General features: G+C 36.3%; 1 protein-coding gene across 3 annotated transcripts in view; it reads left to right on the top strand.

The window, feature by feature from the left end:
* Positions 1-18,726, top strand: part of Ptpn20 (protein tyrosine phosphatase, non-receptor type 20) — a 90,162-nt gene that overhangs the window by 60,189 nt on the left and 11,247 nt on the right. For 2 of the 3 annotated variants that reach the window (XM_005348629.2, XM_026779636.1), the window contains 2 exons: positions 4,577-4,725; positions 14,007-14,097. In XM_005348629.2, the coding sequence (XP_005348686.1) occupies positions 4,577-4,725; positions 14,007-14,097 (240 nt within the window). The remainder of the gene's footprint in view (positions 1-4,576; positions 4,726-14,006; positions 14,098-18,726) is intronic. The other variant, XM_013346823.1, reaches the window with a different exon arrangement.

Genomic DNA, 18,726 nt, shown 5'->3' with positions numbered 1-18,726 from the left:
TTTCTCTGAGAATTTTATGTATGTATTCTGATCATATTCACCTCCCTCTGCTAGCTTCTCTCAGATCTGCCTTTCTTCCCTACACAATTAAAATCATGTCCTCTTCATTTTTCAAACTAATTAAGTCAATTTTCTGCTATCCATATACTCTTGGATGTGTGATTTTAGACCTACCGGGGGCCACAGTATTAAAACTTACTGTCCTCGCCCAGCTTTTGCAGCTGGATACTCAGCTAGGGGTAGAACTTCATGCCTACCTACCTGCTCCATGATGGGACTTTATCTGGCTTGAGCTTGCACAGACTTTGTGTGTGGTGTTACAACCAGTGTGAGTTCATACATGCAGTCACCCTGCTATGTCTGGAAAACAGAGTTTCCTTGTAGTCATCTACAGCTTCTTGCTTTTATGATCTTTCTATACCCTCTTAAACAAGCCTTGCAAAACAGGAATGTAATATATCTGTCCTCTTTGGAGCTAAGTATTCCAAAGTGACCTCTTCTGGTAGCTTATACCACACCTTTCAACACTATGAATGCTATCTAGTAGGGGTGAGACTTCCAGGTGAGGACCAACATGATTTCTCCATGACCCATATCCAAACTGTGCGGTAACTAAAGCAATAAGGTCTTAACTGTCGTGTTCTAAAACGTCACCAAGAACATTGGCAGTAGACTGTAATAGAAGGTAATGTTTGAGGACTATGTAACCTCACTGACCAACACATCCTAAAGAGGTGACACATTCCTGGCACTTGGCTTTTCGTTTGTTCCCCCCCACCCCTTTGCTTTTATGCTTTTATTTTCTATCTATCTATCTGTCTGTCTATCTGTCTGTCTGTCTGTCTATCATTTATATCTGTTACCTGTCATATATCTGTCTGTCTATCATCTGTCCATTTATCATCTCTCTTTACATATAAAGTAGCAAATTTCCTTATGGCACTTATATACCTACTAGGTTTTATTGTTCTTCCCCCTACCCTCTTCAGCATCTCCTCACCCTGCTACATGTAAACAAATCCCTCCATCCTAAGTAGTCCTCCTTTTAGTATCATATCACATGTGTTCTATTACTTTTCCTATTGCTTCCCCTTAAAGCTTCTTTTTTCCTGTCAGGTCCCCGTTCTGTTCCTTGGCATCTATGGTCCCTCACTACAATGCATTATATATAAATTAAAGCTGGGTGTGGTAGCCTACACCTTTAATTCCAGCAAATGGGAAGCAGAGGCAGAGGCAGACGGATCTCTGTATGAGAGCAGTCTGTGAGTATGAGAGCAGCCTGGTCCATATAGAAAGTTCTGAGCCAGCCAGAGCTACATAGCAAGATCCTGCTCCCCCGAAAAGAAATTAAAAGTTGAGATCCATATTTGAGAGAATGTGGCATTTGTCTTTCTAAACCTGGGTTACCTTGTGTAATATAACATTTTCCAGTTCCATATATTTTTCCTTAAATTGAATAATTTTATTTTAATTTATACATGAATAATTTCCCTTTGTATATTTATATCATATTTACATTGTTCATCTGTTGATGGACATCTATGCTTACTCTGCTTTCTTAATATTAAGAAGACAGCATTCATAAACATGGATAAGTATCTCTTGTGTAGAGTCCTTTGTGTATACACTTATAAGTAGTCTAGCTAGGTCATATGATAGCAATATTTTTATTTTTTTGACAAACTGCAGATTCTGACTAGCTTACACTCCCGCCAATGATAAATAAGGTTCCTCTTTCCCTATATTCTTGCTAGTGTTTTTTGTTTGTTGTTTTGTTTTCGTTTTGATAATAGCCATTCTTATTGGGGAAAGGTGGATTCTCAAAGTGGATTTGTGTTTCCTTGATGTCTAAGGATGTTGAACACTTCAAAAATACTTATGTTATGACATTTCTGTGTTTTCTTTTGAGAAATATCTGGCCAGTTCACTGACCTGGCAGTTTTGTTCAAGGGAGTTCATTTTTTGTCATTCTTTACATATTCTAGATATTAATACCTTGTCTGAAGTGTAGCTGGCAAAGAGTTTTCACCTGTTCTCTGGGTTGTCTCCTCACTTTGGACCCTTTCTATTTTATTTAAACCCATTTGTGAATTCTTGAGACTATTTTCTGTACTATTGGCGTTATGTTCTCAATGTTCTGTCTATCTCTCTGTCCCATGTTTTCATCTAGTGGCCTCAGCTTTTCAGGTTTTAAATTAAGGTTTTTAATCTAGTTTCACCTTACTTCTCTGCATGAGAAATAACAGACATAATTTAGCAGTTTTGCACAGCATTTAGGGGTCTTTATCCAAAAAGTTGTTGTCTATATGAATTTCTTGAAAGACTTCTCTAAGCTTTCTTGAAGTAAATAGTTTTGTAATTTAAGGACATACATTTAAGCATTTAGTCCATTTGGAGTTGATTTTTGCAGACAGTGGAAGATGACTTCATTCTTCTGTGTATGCATTTAGTTTTCTCAGCATTATGTATTAGAGAAACTATTACTTTCCAGTGTGTACTTCAGAAACTTTGTTGAGGATGATTTGTCTTTAGATGTTATGGATTAATTTCTGTGATCTGTTTCATTGCTGTGTCCCCTTTTTTTTGTGACAGTATCATGTTTTGTTTACTATATAGTCTTGTAATATGTAAAAGTCAGATATTCAAATTTTTATGGCCTTGTTTTATTCAAGATTGATTAGCCAATAGGCATATTTTTTGCTTCCATGTGAATTTTAGATTTTTTTCTATTCCTATATGAAGAATGTCATTAGCATTTTTCTAGATATCACATTATGTCTGTAAATTGCTTTGGTTAGCAATATTGGCTTATCCAGTCCAAGGATACGGGAGGTCTTTTCACTTTTCAATATCCTGATCATTTTCTTAATTAATATTTTATAGTTTTTTTGTTGTAGAGATCAACTCAACTTCCTTGGTTAAATATGCCACTAGATTATTTTATTTTGGCTGCCATTAATAGGCTTGTTTATTAATTTCTTGATCAACAAATTTTTTATTTATAAAATTATATTTTTTTGTCTTTTGATTTTGTATTCTGTAAATTTAGTAAATATATCAGTTCTAACAAATTTTGTTTTAGGAGAAAAGTTCATGGTTTTCCACATATAAAATCATGCCATTTATTAATGAGTAACCTCTGACTTTCTCCTTACTTGTTTTACAAAGCCATTTTATCTTTTCACTGGATCCTGTGTTGAATAATAATATGAAAATGGACATTATCTCATTCATGACTTCTCAGTAAAATCTTTTAGCTCTTCATTTCAGGATGTTTGCTGCAGATTATAATGTGTAACTTTATATTGTACTACAGTACATTTCTTAAATTTTTAAACTAGGGTTTAAATGTTTTGTTTTACCATGATAGGATGTTGCATTTTACTAAATGCTTTATCTTCATCTGTCAAGATGACCATACGTCTTTGGATTTAATAAGATATGATATTTCATTCAACTGGAATCTCCAAGACTTCAATATTTTTGCTTATCTTTGTTGTGGTTAAAAGGTAATCAAAATAGCCTCTGTTGTTGTGATAATTACATTTCCCCTTATGGATTACTTATACTGCCTCTCTCACTGTTGCTACAGGCATTTATAAAGAACTGTAGGGTTTCTCTTGCTGTTAATCTAAATAATAACCTCTTTCTCCTGCCCCTCTAAAGGGATTCTGGTTATATTGTGTGTGGTTACAAGACAAGATGACCTACCCAAGGCTGTTGAGGTTCTTGGAAATGGTCATCTCCTTCTTTTATTTAATTGATTTTTACGTATTATTAGTACTAACTTAATTTTTATTCTCTTTACAATTTTTGTTTTCTTTGGAAAGAGATTTTTAAGAACTTCAATATTATACCTTAAAATTGTGAAACTTAAAAATTATATTTTACTATGAACTTCTAGACTTACTACATTTTGACCCTCAAATGATGCTTGTATAATTTCAGATACTTGGCACTTACACTTGACAGTGTGACCTAAAGGTCATTATAAAATCATGGATTCCATATGTGCTATTTGATAAAGAACATACTCTTCTATTGTTGTTACGTGTGATGTATATCTGCTATTCTGTCTTGTGGGTTGTAATACTTAGACCCACTCTGTCTTTTGATGTGTTTTGTGTTGTTTGATCTATTTTAGTAGATTGAGACATGTGTTAGACTCTCTGCATCCTTTTCTTTAGACTCTAGGGACATACAAATACTTCTAAATACTCCAAATACTAAATCCATGGAGGGTAAGGAGCTTTGTTTTTGTCTCAGTCTGAAGTCATATGCATAACCCTTCATGTAGTTGTCAATCTACATACCACATTCATATTACAAGACAGAATATGCTTCAGTCTACTGTGTCTGTCATACCACTGAATGGGTTTTCCATCATTTCAAGGTAGGTAGCATATTTTCTCGAAAACAATAGTAGTCTATTTAAAAGTAAGAGGTGTTTCTGGAAAGGTAAATTTCTGTTGAAGTTTAAAGCTTTGTATTTATAGAGGAAAAAAATCCGAGAATTAAAGAATAACTCTTCAGTAACTACGTGGAACTTAGAAATGTGGTCCTTTTTGTTCCTCAGACGTTAAAACAACTGTCTCTGAAAAGGAGCTGACTCAGTTGGCACAGATCCGACCATTAATATTCAACTACTCTTCACAGTCTGCCATGAGGGATTGTCTGAAAATGCTCCAGAGAAAAGATGAATATGATATCATCCGTGAGTTTTTGGTAAATATGTTGGTCTAAAGAAAAGTTTATAATTTTCTTTTCTATACCACAACGAAAAGTTCCTTTTGCTTTTTTCTTCCTTTTTGTGAAGTGCATTGCTTGTATTTTTAAATATCATATTTTAAAAATAATAGATGTACATGGTAAAAATAATCAACTTAGCATAAAAAGGTATAAAATATGTAGATATGCTCCTTTCTCCTCCCCCAACTTCCCCCGAAGTCCCCTTTGACTATAGGCTTGTCCTGTAAGCGTGAAATATTGGGGTGTTCTGTATTCATGTGTCTACCTCTTTAAAGAGTCTTTCCTATGACAGACAGTTTTCTTTCATATGACCAGTATTTACAGCTGAACCTTTGAGTAAATCACATACCAAGCGTCTTCATTTCTTGTAATAGTTCCAGGCCATTTAGTCTGTTCTATTTTCTGCTTTTTAAATATCAAACATCCTTCATATGTATATTATACATTTGTCTTTTTAAAGAACAAATTCCTAAAAAACAGTATTTTGGGCTATCACGTTTTCAAATTTATCCATCATGACTTTGGTTGATCATTTGTCATTTCTGTATTTTTAGATACAGAATTATCTTTCCATATTTTAAAACATTGCCTATTTACATGTGGTTCTTTACCCAAATTTTTTCTTATTATTTTTCATATTAATTGCACTTCATATAATGAAGAAACTATTCCTTTTCTGTTTAAATGTGTAGTATATACACATAGATATGAGCATATGCATATATACTTGTTTACCATGAAGGAATAGCTAATTTTTGTAGTGAAATCTGGTGACCAAAGAACTTCTGAGTTTTTATATTTTTAGTATTATCCATTTTATTCTAAGAACATAATAATTATTTTACATTTTCTTGGTGCTATTAAAATTGTTTTTAGTATTTGAATCTTTCATCTAGTGTCCGGTTAGATTTTTAACTTGACTTAAGGTGTTTGGAAGGAACCACTATTGTATATCTGTCCATTTGTCTTAAGACTCTACTGAAAGTTCTGCTGATGTCATTTATCTTAGATTTTTTTTTAAAATTGACTTTATTGTTCATGTACTGATTCAAGATTTCTAGGATTTTACCATATATTAGGACTATCCTTAATTACTGTTGTGTGACTTTTTTTCTGATTCGTCTTAAGGATTTCTTTCTGGGTTAGTTTTGGAATTGGTTTTCAGAAGGAATAAAATTGTCAATCTGGCCATAGTATCATAGTGCTTGACACCTAGGTAAGCCCCATCTTATGACGGCAGCAGTTATTGGCACTCATTTAAGCACTGGTGGCTAAATAGTGGATACACAAAAATTAGCAAAGAAAATTTAAAATATACAGAGTCTCAGGCTTTATTCATATATATTAGAATAAAAAGGACCTGATACTTTCCAGTTTCTTTTGTACCATTGGCCCTCTGTGTCTGTGGTTTCTGCACTACTGGTCTCAATAAACTGTAGATCAAAAAAATATGGCAACACATTGTATCTGTGTTGAACTGCTTACCTGTTTTTATACCTTAAGCAATAAAGTGTAACAACTGTGTAAGTGACCTGAAGATCATGTAATCATGAAAGAATATGCACAGGGCATATGAAAACACTGTTCCCCATTTTATATATACAAGACTCTTACAGCTCTAGATCTTTATTTCCTTGGGAGTCCTAGGGCCAGTTCCTTGAGGATACCTGTAGTGATGAGGTGAGCAGGCCTGCTTTTCATTCTACCCAGCTCCCGCATGGTTAGCTTTACACCCGAAATAACAACACACAAATTGTATTCATTTAAACACTGCCTGGCCCATTAGTTCCAGCCTCTTATTGGCTAATTCTCAAATCTTGCTTTAACCCATATTTAGTAATCTGTGTAGCACCAAACGATGTTGGCTTACCAGGAAGATTTAACCTGCATTCATCTTGGAGAGGAGAGCTATGGCGTCTGACCCACTTCCCTTCCTCTCAGCATTCTGTTCTGTCTTCCCTGCCTACCTATGTTCTGACCTATTAGGCCAAGCAGTTTTCTTTATTAATTAACCAATGAAATCAACACATAGAAGACCCACCTACATCAGATACCAAGGGATGATGAAATAGGGTCTTTCTTTTTTATTATTACTTAAAAAACACAGTCCAAATTTCCATTCCCTTCCCTCCTCCCAGTCCCCTTCCTCTCCCTCCACAGACCCTCCTCCCACCTCTCCAACCCTAAGGAAGTGTTATGCACCCCGTTCTGTGGAAAGTCCAAGGCCCTCCATACTACATCTAGGTTGAGCAAGGTTAACATCCAAAGAGAATAGGATCCCATGAAGCCGGTACATCCCAGTGTCACTATCAGTGGCCTCCTCAGTCTGCTCTAGTTGTCAACCCCCTTCAGAGGGGCTTGGTTATTGCCATGCTCATTCACCCCCAGTCCAGTTGGAGTTGGTGAGCTCCCATTAGCTCAAGCAAACTGTCTCAGTGGATGACCCCCTCATGGTCTTGAATTCCTTGCTCATACTCTCACTCCTTCCACTCTTCAACTGCATCTTGGGAGCTCAGTTCAGTGCTCTGATGTGGATCATTGCCTCTGTTCCCATCTGTTGTTGGACAAAGGTTCTCTAGTGATATTTAAGAAAATCATCTGTATGACTACAGGGTAAGGTCAGTTCAGACACCCTCTCCTCTATTGCTTAGGGTCTCAGCTGGGTTCATCCCTGTGAGTTCTTGGGCATTTTTCTAGAGCCAGGTTTCTTGCTAACTCCATAATGGCTCCCTCAATCAAGATATCTCTTTCCTTGCTCTCATATCTATCTGTCCCTCCTCCATCTCGACTATCCCATTCCCTCAAATTCTCTTCAAACCCCCTTCTCCCCTTCCTTCTACCTCCTGCTCCCCCTGCTCCCAAATTTTTGTCTGATTCCAATTTCCAGGTTGGTCTGTATATATTTTTCTTTGGGTTTACCTTATTACTTAATTTCTCTAGGATCCTGAACTATAGGCTCATTGCCCTTTGTTTATGACTAGTATCCACTTATGAGTGAGTATATACCATATTCATTTTTGGGGGTCTAGGTTACCTCACTCAGGATAATGTTTTCTAATTCTGTCCACTTGCATACAAAATTCAAGATGTCATTATTTTTTTACTGCTGAGTATTACTCTAATGTGTAGATGTACCACACTTTCTTTATCCATTCTTCAGTTGAGGGACATCTAGGTTGTTTCCAGGTTCTGGCTACTACATATAATGCTGCTATGAACATAGTTGAACAAATGATCTTGTAGTATGATTGAGCATCTTTTGGGTTTATTCCCAAGAGTGGAATTGCTGGATCCTGAGGTAGGTTGATTCCCAGTTTTCTGAGAAACCGCCACCTGATTTCCAATGTGGTTGCGCAAGTTTGTATTTCCACCAGCAATGGATGAGTATTCTCCTTGCCCCACAACCTCTCCAGCATAAGCTATCATTAATGTTTTTGATCTTAGCCATTCTGACAGCTGTAAGATGGTATCTCAAAGTTGTTTTGATTTGCATTTCCCTGATAGCTAAGGATGAAGAACATGTCCTTAAGTATCATTTGGCCATTTGAAATTATTCTTATGAGAATTCTCTGTTTAGTTCAGTACACCACTTTTTAGTTGGGTTATTTAGAATTTTAATGTCTAATTTCTTAAGTTCTTTATGTATTTTGGAGATCAGTCCTTTGTCTGATGGGGGGTTGGTGAAGAGTTTTTTTCCCATTCAGTAGGCTGCCTTTTTGTCTTATTGACTGTGTCCTTTGCTTTACAGAAGCTTCTCAGTTTCAGGAGTTCCCATTTATTTATTGATGCTCTTATTGTCTGTGCTACTGGGGTTATATTTAGGAAGTGGTCTCCTGTGCCCATGCATTGAAGGTTACTTCCCACTTTCTTCTCTATCAGGTTCAGTGTGGTCGGATTTATATTGAGGTCTTTAATTCATTTGGACTTGAGTTTTGCGCATGGTGACAGATATGGATCTATTTTCATTCTTCTACAGGTTGACATCCAGTTATGCCAGCACCATTTGTTGAAGATGCTTTCTTTTTTCCATGGTATCTTTTTTGCTTCTTTTTCAAAAATCAGGTGTTCATAGGTATGTGAATTAATATCTGGGTCTTCAATTAGATTCTATTTGTCAATGTCTCTGTTTTTATGCCAATACCAAACTGTTTTCATTACTGTAGCTCTTTAGTAGAGCTTGAAGTCAGGGATGGGAATGCCTCTGGCAGTTCCTTTATTATATAGGATTGTTTTGGCTATTTTGGGTTTCTTGTTTTTCCATATGAAGTTGAGTATCGTGCTTTCAAGGTCTGTGAAGAACTGTGTTAGGATTTTGATGGGGATTTCATTGAATCTATATATTGCCTTCAGTAAGATTGCCGTTTTTACTATGTTGATCCTTCCTATCCAAGAGCATGGGAGATCTTTCCATTTTCTTGTATCTTCTTCAATTTCTTTCTTCAAAGACATAACTTCTTGTCAAATAGGTTTTTCATGTCCTTTGTTAGTGTTACCCCAAGATATTTTATGTGATTTGTGGGTATTGTGAAAGGTGATGTTTCTCTGATTTCCCTCTCACCTTCTTTATCCTTTGTGTGTAGGAGGGCTACTGATTTTTTTGAGTTGATCTTGTATCCTGCCACTTCACTGAAGGTATTTATCAGCTGTAGGAGTTCTCTGGTAGTTTGGGGGGTCACTTATATACACTATCATATCATCTGCAAATAACGAAAATTTAACTTCTTCCTTTCCAATTTGAATCCCCTTGATCTCCTTATGTTGTCTTATTGTTATTGCTAAAACTTCAAGAACTATGTTGAAGAGATATGGAGAGAGCGGACAGCCTTGTCTTGTTCCTGCTTTTAGTGGAATCTCTGAGTTTCTCTCCATTTAATTTGATGTTAGCTGTCTGCTTGCTGTATATTGCTTTTATTATATTTAAATATGATCCTTGTATCCCTAATCTCTCCGAGATCTTTATCATGAAGGGATGTTGGATTTTGTCAACAAAATTGGATGCTTTTTCTGCATCCAATGAAATGATCATATGTTTTTTTCAGTTTATTTATATGGTAGATTACATTGATTGATTTTCATATGTTGAACCAGCCCTGCATCTCTGGGATGAAGCCTACTTGGTCATGATGGATGATTTTTTTTATGTGTTCTTGGATTCAATTTGCCAGAATTTTATTGAGAATTTTTGCATCCATGTTCATGAGTGAGATTGGTCTGTAATTCTCTTTCTTTGTTGAATATTTGTGTGGTTTTGGTATCAGGGTAATTGTAGCTTCATAAAAAAAGTTTGGAAATGAACCTTCTGTTTTTATTATGTGGAACACTTTGAAGAGTGTAAGTATTAGCTCTTCTTGAAAGTTCTGGTAGAATTCAGCACTAAAACTATCCAGCCTTGGGCTTTTTTTGGTTGGGAGGTTTTTGATGGCAGCTTCAATCTCCTCACAGTTTATAGGTCTATTTAAATTGTTCACCTGGTCTTGATTTAATTTTGGTAGGTGGTATCCATCTAAAAAAATTGTCCATTTCTTTTACATTTTCCAGTTTTGTGGAGTATAGATTTTTGTAGTAGGACCTAATGATTCTCTGAATTTCCTCAGTGTCCGTTGTTATGTCCCCCTTTTCATTTCTGATTTTGTTAATTTGAATATTCTCTCTCTGCCTTTTGATTAGTTTGGATAAGGGTTTATCAGTCTTGTTGATTTTTTTCAAAGAACTAGCTCTTTGTTTCATTGATTCTTTGGATTGTTTTCTGTATTTCTATTTTGTTGATTTCAGTCCTCAACTTGATTATTTCCTGTTTTCTTCTCCTTTCGGGTGAGTCTGCTTTTTTTTTTTCTAGAGCTTTCAGGCATGCTGTCAGGTCATTGATGTGAGCTTTCTCCATTTTCCTTATGTGGGTAGTTAATGCTATGAAATATCCTCTTAGCATTGCTTTCATGGTGTCCCTTAGGTTTGGATATGTTGTGTCTTTATTTTCATTGAATTCAAGAAAGATTTTAATTTCTTTCTTTATTTCTCCTTGACCCAGGAGTGGTTCAGTAGTTGACTGTTCAGTTTCCGTGAGTTTATAGGCTTTCTGGGAGTAGTATTGTTGAATTCTAACTTTATTCCATGGCAATCTGATAAGACACAGTGGATTACTTCAATTTTTTGTATCTGTGGGTATTTGCTTTGTTACTGAGAATGTGATCAATTTCAGAGAAGGTCCCATGAAGTGCTGAGAAGAAGGTATATTCTTTTTTGTTTGGGTGGAATGTTCTATAAATGTCTCTTAAGTCCATTTGATTCATTAGATTTGTTAGTTCTCTTATTTCTCTGTTAAGTTTCTATTTGTTTGACCTGTCCATTGTTGAGAGAGGAGTTTTGAAATCTCATATTATTGGTGTGTGGGGTTTGATGTGCGATTCAAGTTTCGGTAATGTTTCTTTTACATATGTCGGTACTCTTGAATTAGGGGCATAAATATTCAGGATTGAGACTTCATCTTGATGAATTGTTCCTGTTATGAGTATAAAAATGTCCTTTTCCATCTCTTCTAATTGATTTTAGTTTGAAATCAATTTTATTAGATATTAGAATAGCCACACCTGCTTGTTTTTTAGGTCAGTTTTTTTGGAAAACCTTTTCCCAATGCTTTACTCCAAGGTAGTGTCTGTCTTTGAGGTTGAGGTGTGTTTCTTGTAAACAGAAGAATGCTGGATCCTGTTTACATATCCATTCTCTTAGCCTGTGTATTTTTATAGGTTAATTGAGACCATTGATATTAAGTGATATTAATGACCAGTGGTTGTTGGCTCTGGTTATCTTTTGGTAGTCATGTTTGTGTGTTTTCCTTCTATGGGCTATGCTGGTGGTGGGTTATCAGATGCCTGTGTTATTGTGAGTGTAGTTAGCTTCCTTGGGTTATGGCTTTACTTCTAATACTTTCTGTAAGGCTGGGTTTATGCATGTGTATTGTTTAAATCTGTTTCTGTCATTGAATATCTTGTTTTCTCCATTAATGGTGAATGAAAGCTTTGCTGGGTATAGTAGTCTGGGCTTGTATCCGTGGTCTCTTAGTGTCTGCAACACATCTATCCAGGACCTTCTTGGCTTGCATGGTTTCCACTGAGAAGTCAGGTGTAATTCTGATAGGTTTTCCTTTATATGTTACTTTGCCTTTTTCTTTTGCAGCTCTTAATATTCTTTCTTTATTCTGTATGCTTTGTGTTTTGATTATTATATGGTGAGGGGATGTTTTCTTTTTTTGATCCAGTCTATTTGGTGTTCTGTAAGCTTCTTGTACCTTCATAGGTATATCCTTTAAGTTGGGAAAGTTTCTATAATTTTGTTCAATATATTTTCTGTGCCTTTGAGCTGGAATTCTCCATCTTCTACCCCTATTATTCTCAGGTTTGGTCTTTTCATGGTATTCCAGACTTCCTGAATGTTTTGTGTTAAGAATTTGTTGGACTTAGTGCTTTCTTTGACCAATGAGTCTATTTCCTCAATAGAGATTATTTCTTCTATCTCTTGTATTCTGTTGGTTATATTTGTCTCTGTAGTTCCTGTTCATTTACCCAGATTTCCCATTTCCAGAGTTCCCTCGGTTTATGTTTTCTTCATTTCCTCTATTTCAGTCTTCAAATATTGAACTGTTTCCTTCACTTGTTTGATTGATTTTTATTGATTTTCTTTGAGGGATTTATTAATTTCTTCCAGTTTTTGTTTGTCTTCTCCTCCATTTTCTTAAGGGAGTTTTTCCACTTTCTCTTTAAAGGTCTCCATCATTTTCGTTAAGTAATGTTTAAAGTCATTTTATTCTATATCTTCTGGTTAGGATGATCAAGTCTTCCTGTTGTGTGTCCTCTGGGTTCTGGTGGTAATATGTTGCTTTTTAGGATGTTGGAGGAGTTCTTGCATTGGTGCCTTCCCATCTCTTCCTTCAGCTCTTATGTCTATTATGTCCACGAAGAATTGGTCTCCATGGAGCTTGCAGGGAACGATGCGTTGGGGGCAGGGTATATGACTGTCTAGCAGACAAGCTACCTGCTGGCTGCTCTTATGTCCACTAAGAATTGGCCTCCACGGAGCTCGCAGGGAAGGACGCATTGGGGGCGGGGTATATGGCTGTCTAGCAGACCAGCTCCCTGCTGGTACTAGGAATGCAGAAGGCACCTGGGGAGGGGGGAGCCCTGGCCTTTCTCCCACATGGAGGTTTTAGGGAGTTGGGGGTCTGGGGTCCCAGGGCCACTGTTGTCTCACCTCTTATGTCCACCAAGTATTGGTTTCCATGGATCTCGTAGGGAATGATGCCTAGTTTTATCCTATCTCTGAGCTAGATAAGATGCTCTGGGCTCTCGTTACTACGTTACATCCACCCTTCCTGAATCCTTCCACTCACTTTATTTTTCACATAGTTGTTTTGATAGTTCCCTAAGACCCAGGCTAAATTCTGCTTACTCTCTTGGTGTTTTCTTATGTATCTTTAGATACTATCATTAACACTATTATTTCTATAAGTCACATATTTGATAAATATTCTTTATTCACTGCTTAAGGATGGAAAAATTTTCTAGTTTGTTTTTTATTCCAATATCTAGAATTAAATGCTTAATAAATTTTGGTGAATTCATACTTGTTTAAGAATTTCTTTTGAGGAGTTGGAGAGATAGCCCAGCCATTAAAAGCCCTGGCCACTCTTCCAGAGGTCCTGAGTTAATTTCCAGCAACCACATGGTGGCCCACAACTATTTATAGTGGGGTCTGATGCCCTCTTCTGGCATAAAGTCACACATCCAACATTCTTATATGCAAAATAAATAAATCTTATAAAAAGAAAAAAATCTTTTGAGAGGAAGAGCTTTCTTTAGTCATTATCCCAGCTATAATTTCTTCAAGCAGTAAATTTTAAGGCTTCTTATAGGGTTTTAAAATGTTTCTGTTATAGTTATTTTTTTATAAAATGATAGCGTTATAATTAGATCCTAATAACTAAATACTCTATTTCATTTTTTATGAAAAAGTAAATAATAGTGTTCAGGGAAAAAAACTATCTTGAGAATTACCTTTTTTTTTAAATCAAGCAACTCATTGATTCATTCTCTTAGTATATTCTATGCAGCTATCCTTATTAGACGAGATTCAAGTTTCTCTTTTTTGTTGTGTAACATTGAATAGCAGGTCATATCACACAGAGTTTAAGGATAATCAGTGCTAATCAAATGGAGGGTTTCCTTCTTTTTAAATGGTAAATATGTGGTTTGTTTTACTTTCTGCAGGAGTTAGAACAAATGACTGTCCCTGATGACTTCAACTCTGGGAATGAACTACTCAACAAAGACAAAAACAGATACCGAGATATTCTTCCATGTAAGCTGAGAGCATTTTAAATTATTTTCCTGTTAACAGTTGGGAAAAGGTAAAAACTTTCTGCATGACACATTTTGAACTTTATCATGAAGAACTCTAGTAGCAAGCACCTGTGGCATCTCTTCTGAATACTGTCAATGAGTTCTTTATACAGCCCGTTAGTCTGATTGCCATCTAAAACAAAGTCTGTTTATTAAGCTGCCATCTGTCACCTGGTAGCCGAAGCCCGGCTACCTTCCCTAGAGTTTGTTTAAACATTAAAATACAGTGGGGCTATTTATGTTCTCTGCCCTAGACATTCATGCTAACTCATCAATCTACTGCCCAACAGGCAGCAGCTTTATTATATCAACAGGGTTCTACCTGTAGCTTCCATGCATTGGGCAGAAGGTAGAACAGTGTTCTCTTTTCTGTATATTTTCTCACCATATTTGTCAATCTCAACCATCCAGAGAACAGAAAGAAAAATAAGATACTGCAGACTTAATGGAAATTTTATTTTATGATCATCTCTTTCAAAATCAGAATTTTCTAAGTCAAATTTACTATTTTTTTAATAACTTGACCAGCTTCCATTATTAACTACTGTCTTACTGTAACCATCCACTGTTCAAGCCAGAAGGCTGGGTCATTTGTTATACACAAAATGTGCTTGGAAGTTCTTTCCCCCTGACCTCTCTAATGCCTCTGGAATAGCCCACCCTCTCTGTTGCCAGTGTTGCCAACCTGGACTGAATGTCTCTCACCTCTCAGCTGATTTCGTCTTCATTCGGCCCCTTTCCTACCCATTCCCAAGAGCTGCTGAGGGATTTTCATAGTGAGGACACCCAGCCATCCTCTTCTGTGACCCTGTGTTACAGCCATGCTGATTTTCTCTGTGGTGTTTGTCTGGTTGTCTCTGTACCTGCTTTATGTTTCTAAAAGTCATTCTTTTTCTTCCCTCCAAATGAGTAAATCTTCAACCCATGCAAGAATGGCCTCCTTTCTCTGCTGTAGTTATCCCTGTCATCTAGAGCTTGTCAGTTCAGCCTCTGTTGTTTTCCACAAAGCTAGATGTGCTGATTTCCCAAGTGTCCTCTTGGCTTGTTAGTGAGTTCTTTTCCCACTTTCCAAATTATTCTTTAATGATTTTTGCTGTTTCTCTAGAGAGAATCAAAGCAGGACACTGTCTGCCGAGATAAAATAGACATCTTTGTGTTTTGTCAGCTCATACCAGCTTAAATAACATTGGCTATAAATCAATGAGTACCTTCTCAAGATGGTTAAAATGATGTACTTTGTTATCTTCTGTGAGACAATATGAAATTCACTAGTACTTCTGAAAATCAGATCCATAACTATCCACTATGGAACATTTTAGTGTTGCAAACCATTTGGTGCTACACTGAAATGTCAAAGGTCTCATATATTGACTTTTATCCCGATATGTGCAATTATTCATCAAGGAAACTGAAAGTCAAAAAGATTTTAAAAAATGATCCTCTCAGGATTTTAAGAGGGAATAAGTGCATTTTAAGAGTAAAGTTTATGTGTACTTGATCCTGGTTGAGTTCTATCCTGGGCACAAAGGTTGGCAAGGAGGTACAGAGACACAAAAAAAGTTCACTTAAATGGTTAAAAATAGGAAAATCATCCAAAAGTTTTTGCTTTATTTAAACTATAATTCAACTAAGTTCTGGTTTAAGATTTGCATACTTCATAAAACAGTCTAGTCTAAGATGATTATCAGCCTGTGTATGTGATAACCATGGCACAGTCTAGTCTAGCGTGATCTGAATGTCATCCTGTGTAGGTGAGAACCATGACACGGTCTAGTCTAGCATCTGAGTGTCATCCTGTGTAGGTTGAGGACCATGACACAGTCTACTGTGATCTGATTATCAGCCTGAATAGGTGGAAACATGACAGTCTAGTGTAATTTGAATGTCGGCCTGTGTAGGTAAGAGCCATGACACAATCTAGTGTGATCTGAATGTCAGTCTGTGTAGGTGAGTACCATGACATGGTCTAGTGTGATCTGAATGTCAGCCTTCGTAGGTGAGTACCATGATACAGTCTAGTGTGATCTGAATGTCAGCCTGTGTAGGTGAGTACCATGATACAGTCTAGTGTGATCTGAATGTCAGCCTGTATAGGCAAGAACCATTGTACAATCTACTATGATCTGAGTGTCAGCCTATGTAGGTGGCAACCATTATACAATCTAATCTATCTGAGTGTTAGCCTGTGTAGGTGGGAAAACATCTTTGGTTTCTTCATCACATATACAGAGGAAGTTCTAACGACATGTCAAGAAGGCCAAAATTCATTTATTTTCTTCCACTTCAGTTAGTCTTCACCTTCAAAAGTCTAACATGCAGATATATTATTTATATAATATATTGTTTAAAATATTAAAACATGAATCAGATTTCAGTTGTCATTGTATTAACTGTTAATAGTTGCAAACATAGCAAATATGGCTGTTCACTCCTAAGTGTGCAAATTACTGTCAGTAAAAGATGGGCAGCATACCAAGGACTAACCTGACTTCCTTCAAAATCTGTTTGTGTTGTGTGAACAAACAGCAAAGCATGCAGTTGTATGCTGTGCCCTTCATCTCCCAGTGAGAACCCATGTGGCATTCTATAAAGATATCAGTCATTGGCAGCTAAGAAAAGAAAAATTATAATTCTGGGGATACAATTAGAATTTAACACACCTGAACTTATAGAATAAATAGTTGGCTGGGAGCATTTGATATTGAAAAGAGTCTCTTTTGCTGCACCCAGGGACTTGCTGAAGGGTGATTTACCAAAATAAAAGCAGAAAGTTTGGGATGACCAGGATGAAGAGCACCTAGAAGTGTGCTGGCCTTGCATTGCAGGAACTCTAGTTCCTCGACAATGGAAACACAGAGGGCAAAATGATAGGAACAAGTGCAAATGTAGGCAGGGTCATGACAATCAAGATAGAATAAGAGGCTTGCCCTGAGTTATACATTGAAAGGAAGTGCAAACCCTGTTCAAACTAAAAATGAAGGACTTTTATTCTCAGTGTTTCTAATGTTTTAGATTAGTATTCAAAAATAAATAGAAATCTTGCTTTAATTTTTTTCTGTGTATTTATAGTCAACAGGAAAAATTTTAAAGCTTTGACAAAAATTGTAAGGGCCATGAAACAATGATATTTTTCTATTGATTATTAAGATTTTTGAAACCTCATTTTGCATAGTCATATTTTGACCTTGTACCATCATGCAAAGCAAGGAAGGCCTTTATTACAAGGGTTTCCAGGTAGAAACACAATATAGTGTATTTATTTAACACTTTATAACTGGCAAACCATTTTAATGGCTATAAAGGAAGTGAAAACACATTGTATGTCAAGTATACAACTCCAAGCGGAATATCTTTTTAGTTACTTGTCTCTAGGTCAAGATAGTGTCTCAGATTTCTGGATATTCTTTATAAAAATGCAAGGAGGGCAGGGAAGATAATAATATGTGAATTTGAGGATGCAAAACAATAAGGAAAAGATACTATTTCAACTAACACTCTGGCTAGCTGCATATTTATATAAAAATTCTCTAATCTTCATACTTTTATATAAAAATGGACTCAAAATAGATCACAAAACTAAATATAATAAAAGTCATATTTGGGACTGGAGAGATGGCTCAGTAGTTAAGAATTCTTGCTGTTCTTCCATAGGACACAAGTTCAGTTCCCAGCACCCGTGTCAGATGGCTCACAGCTGCCTGTAACTCCAGTTTCAGGCAGTCTGATGTCTTCTTTTGTTCTCCACACATGTGTATTCATACACACATGTGCATACACACATTACATATGGCATAGACACACAGATACATACACGAATACATATAAAATATTTTAAATTAAAAACATAAACACATACAACTTCTTGGAGTAAAACCAAAGAAAATTTTTTAGCATCATTAGATTAAGTAAAAAATTTCTCAGCAGGACACAAAACCACTCCTGGGAATATACCCAAAAGATGCCCTATCATATGACAAGAGCATTTGTTCAACTATGTTCAAAGAACAACAATTTAACAACAAGTGAACAAAAGATTTGAGACTTTTTGAGGAGGTGAATGGACTAGAAGTAGTTCACTTTCACTTCACTGTCTGAACTCAGGATAGATTAACTTTTCAGTTCTGTCATAATTTAGTTCAAAGGGCTTTCAACATCTTTTCCTTCTATAGGCCATTATGGTGAGAAAACAGTAGCAAATAGTCTAGACTTTTTCGTAACACATTTTCATATCAGAGAATGGAAAATACACTTAAAAGGAACTTCTGTGGTTGAAATTTCAAGGGATCCAAATTTGTGGGACAATTTGTAATACTCTCTTCTATGAAGAAAGATAAATTACTATATAAGGCTTCTCAAGCCAAAAATGATGTCACAATGTCTCTTGAGCCTCTCTAGCCTCTGGGTGGCAACATATTCCTCTTTTAGATGGGAATTCTAAAAAAGGCTCTGCCACAAAAGTAGACACTGTGTAGGGCTCTGCCACAAATGTAGACCACGGCTGAAGGCTCTGCCACAAATGTAGACCATGGTGGAAGGCTCTGCCACAAATGTAGACCATGGTGGAAGGCTCTGCCACAAATGTAGACCA

Source organism: Microtus ochrogaster, chromosome 6, assembly GCF_000317375.1.
Source record: "Microtus ochrogaster isolate Prairie Vole_2 chromosome 6, MicOch1.0, whole genome shotgun sequence".
Lineage (NCBI taxonomy): Eukaryota > Metazoa > Chordata > Mammalia > Rodentia > Cricetidae > Microtus > Microtus ochrogaster.
This window is presented reverse-complemented; position numbering and strand designations above follow the sequence as displayed.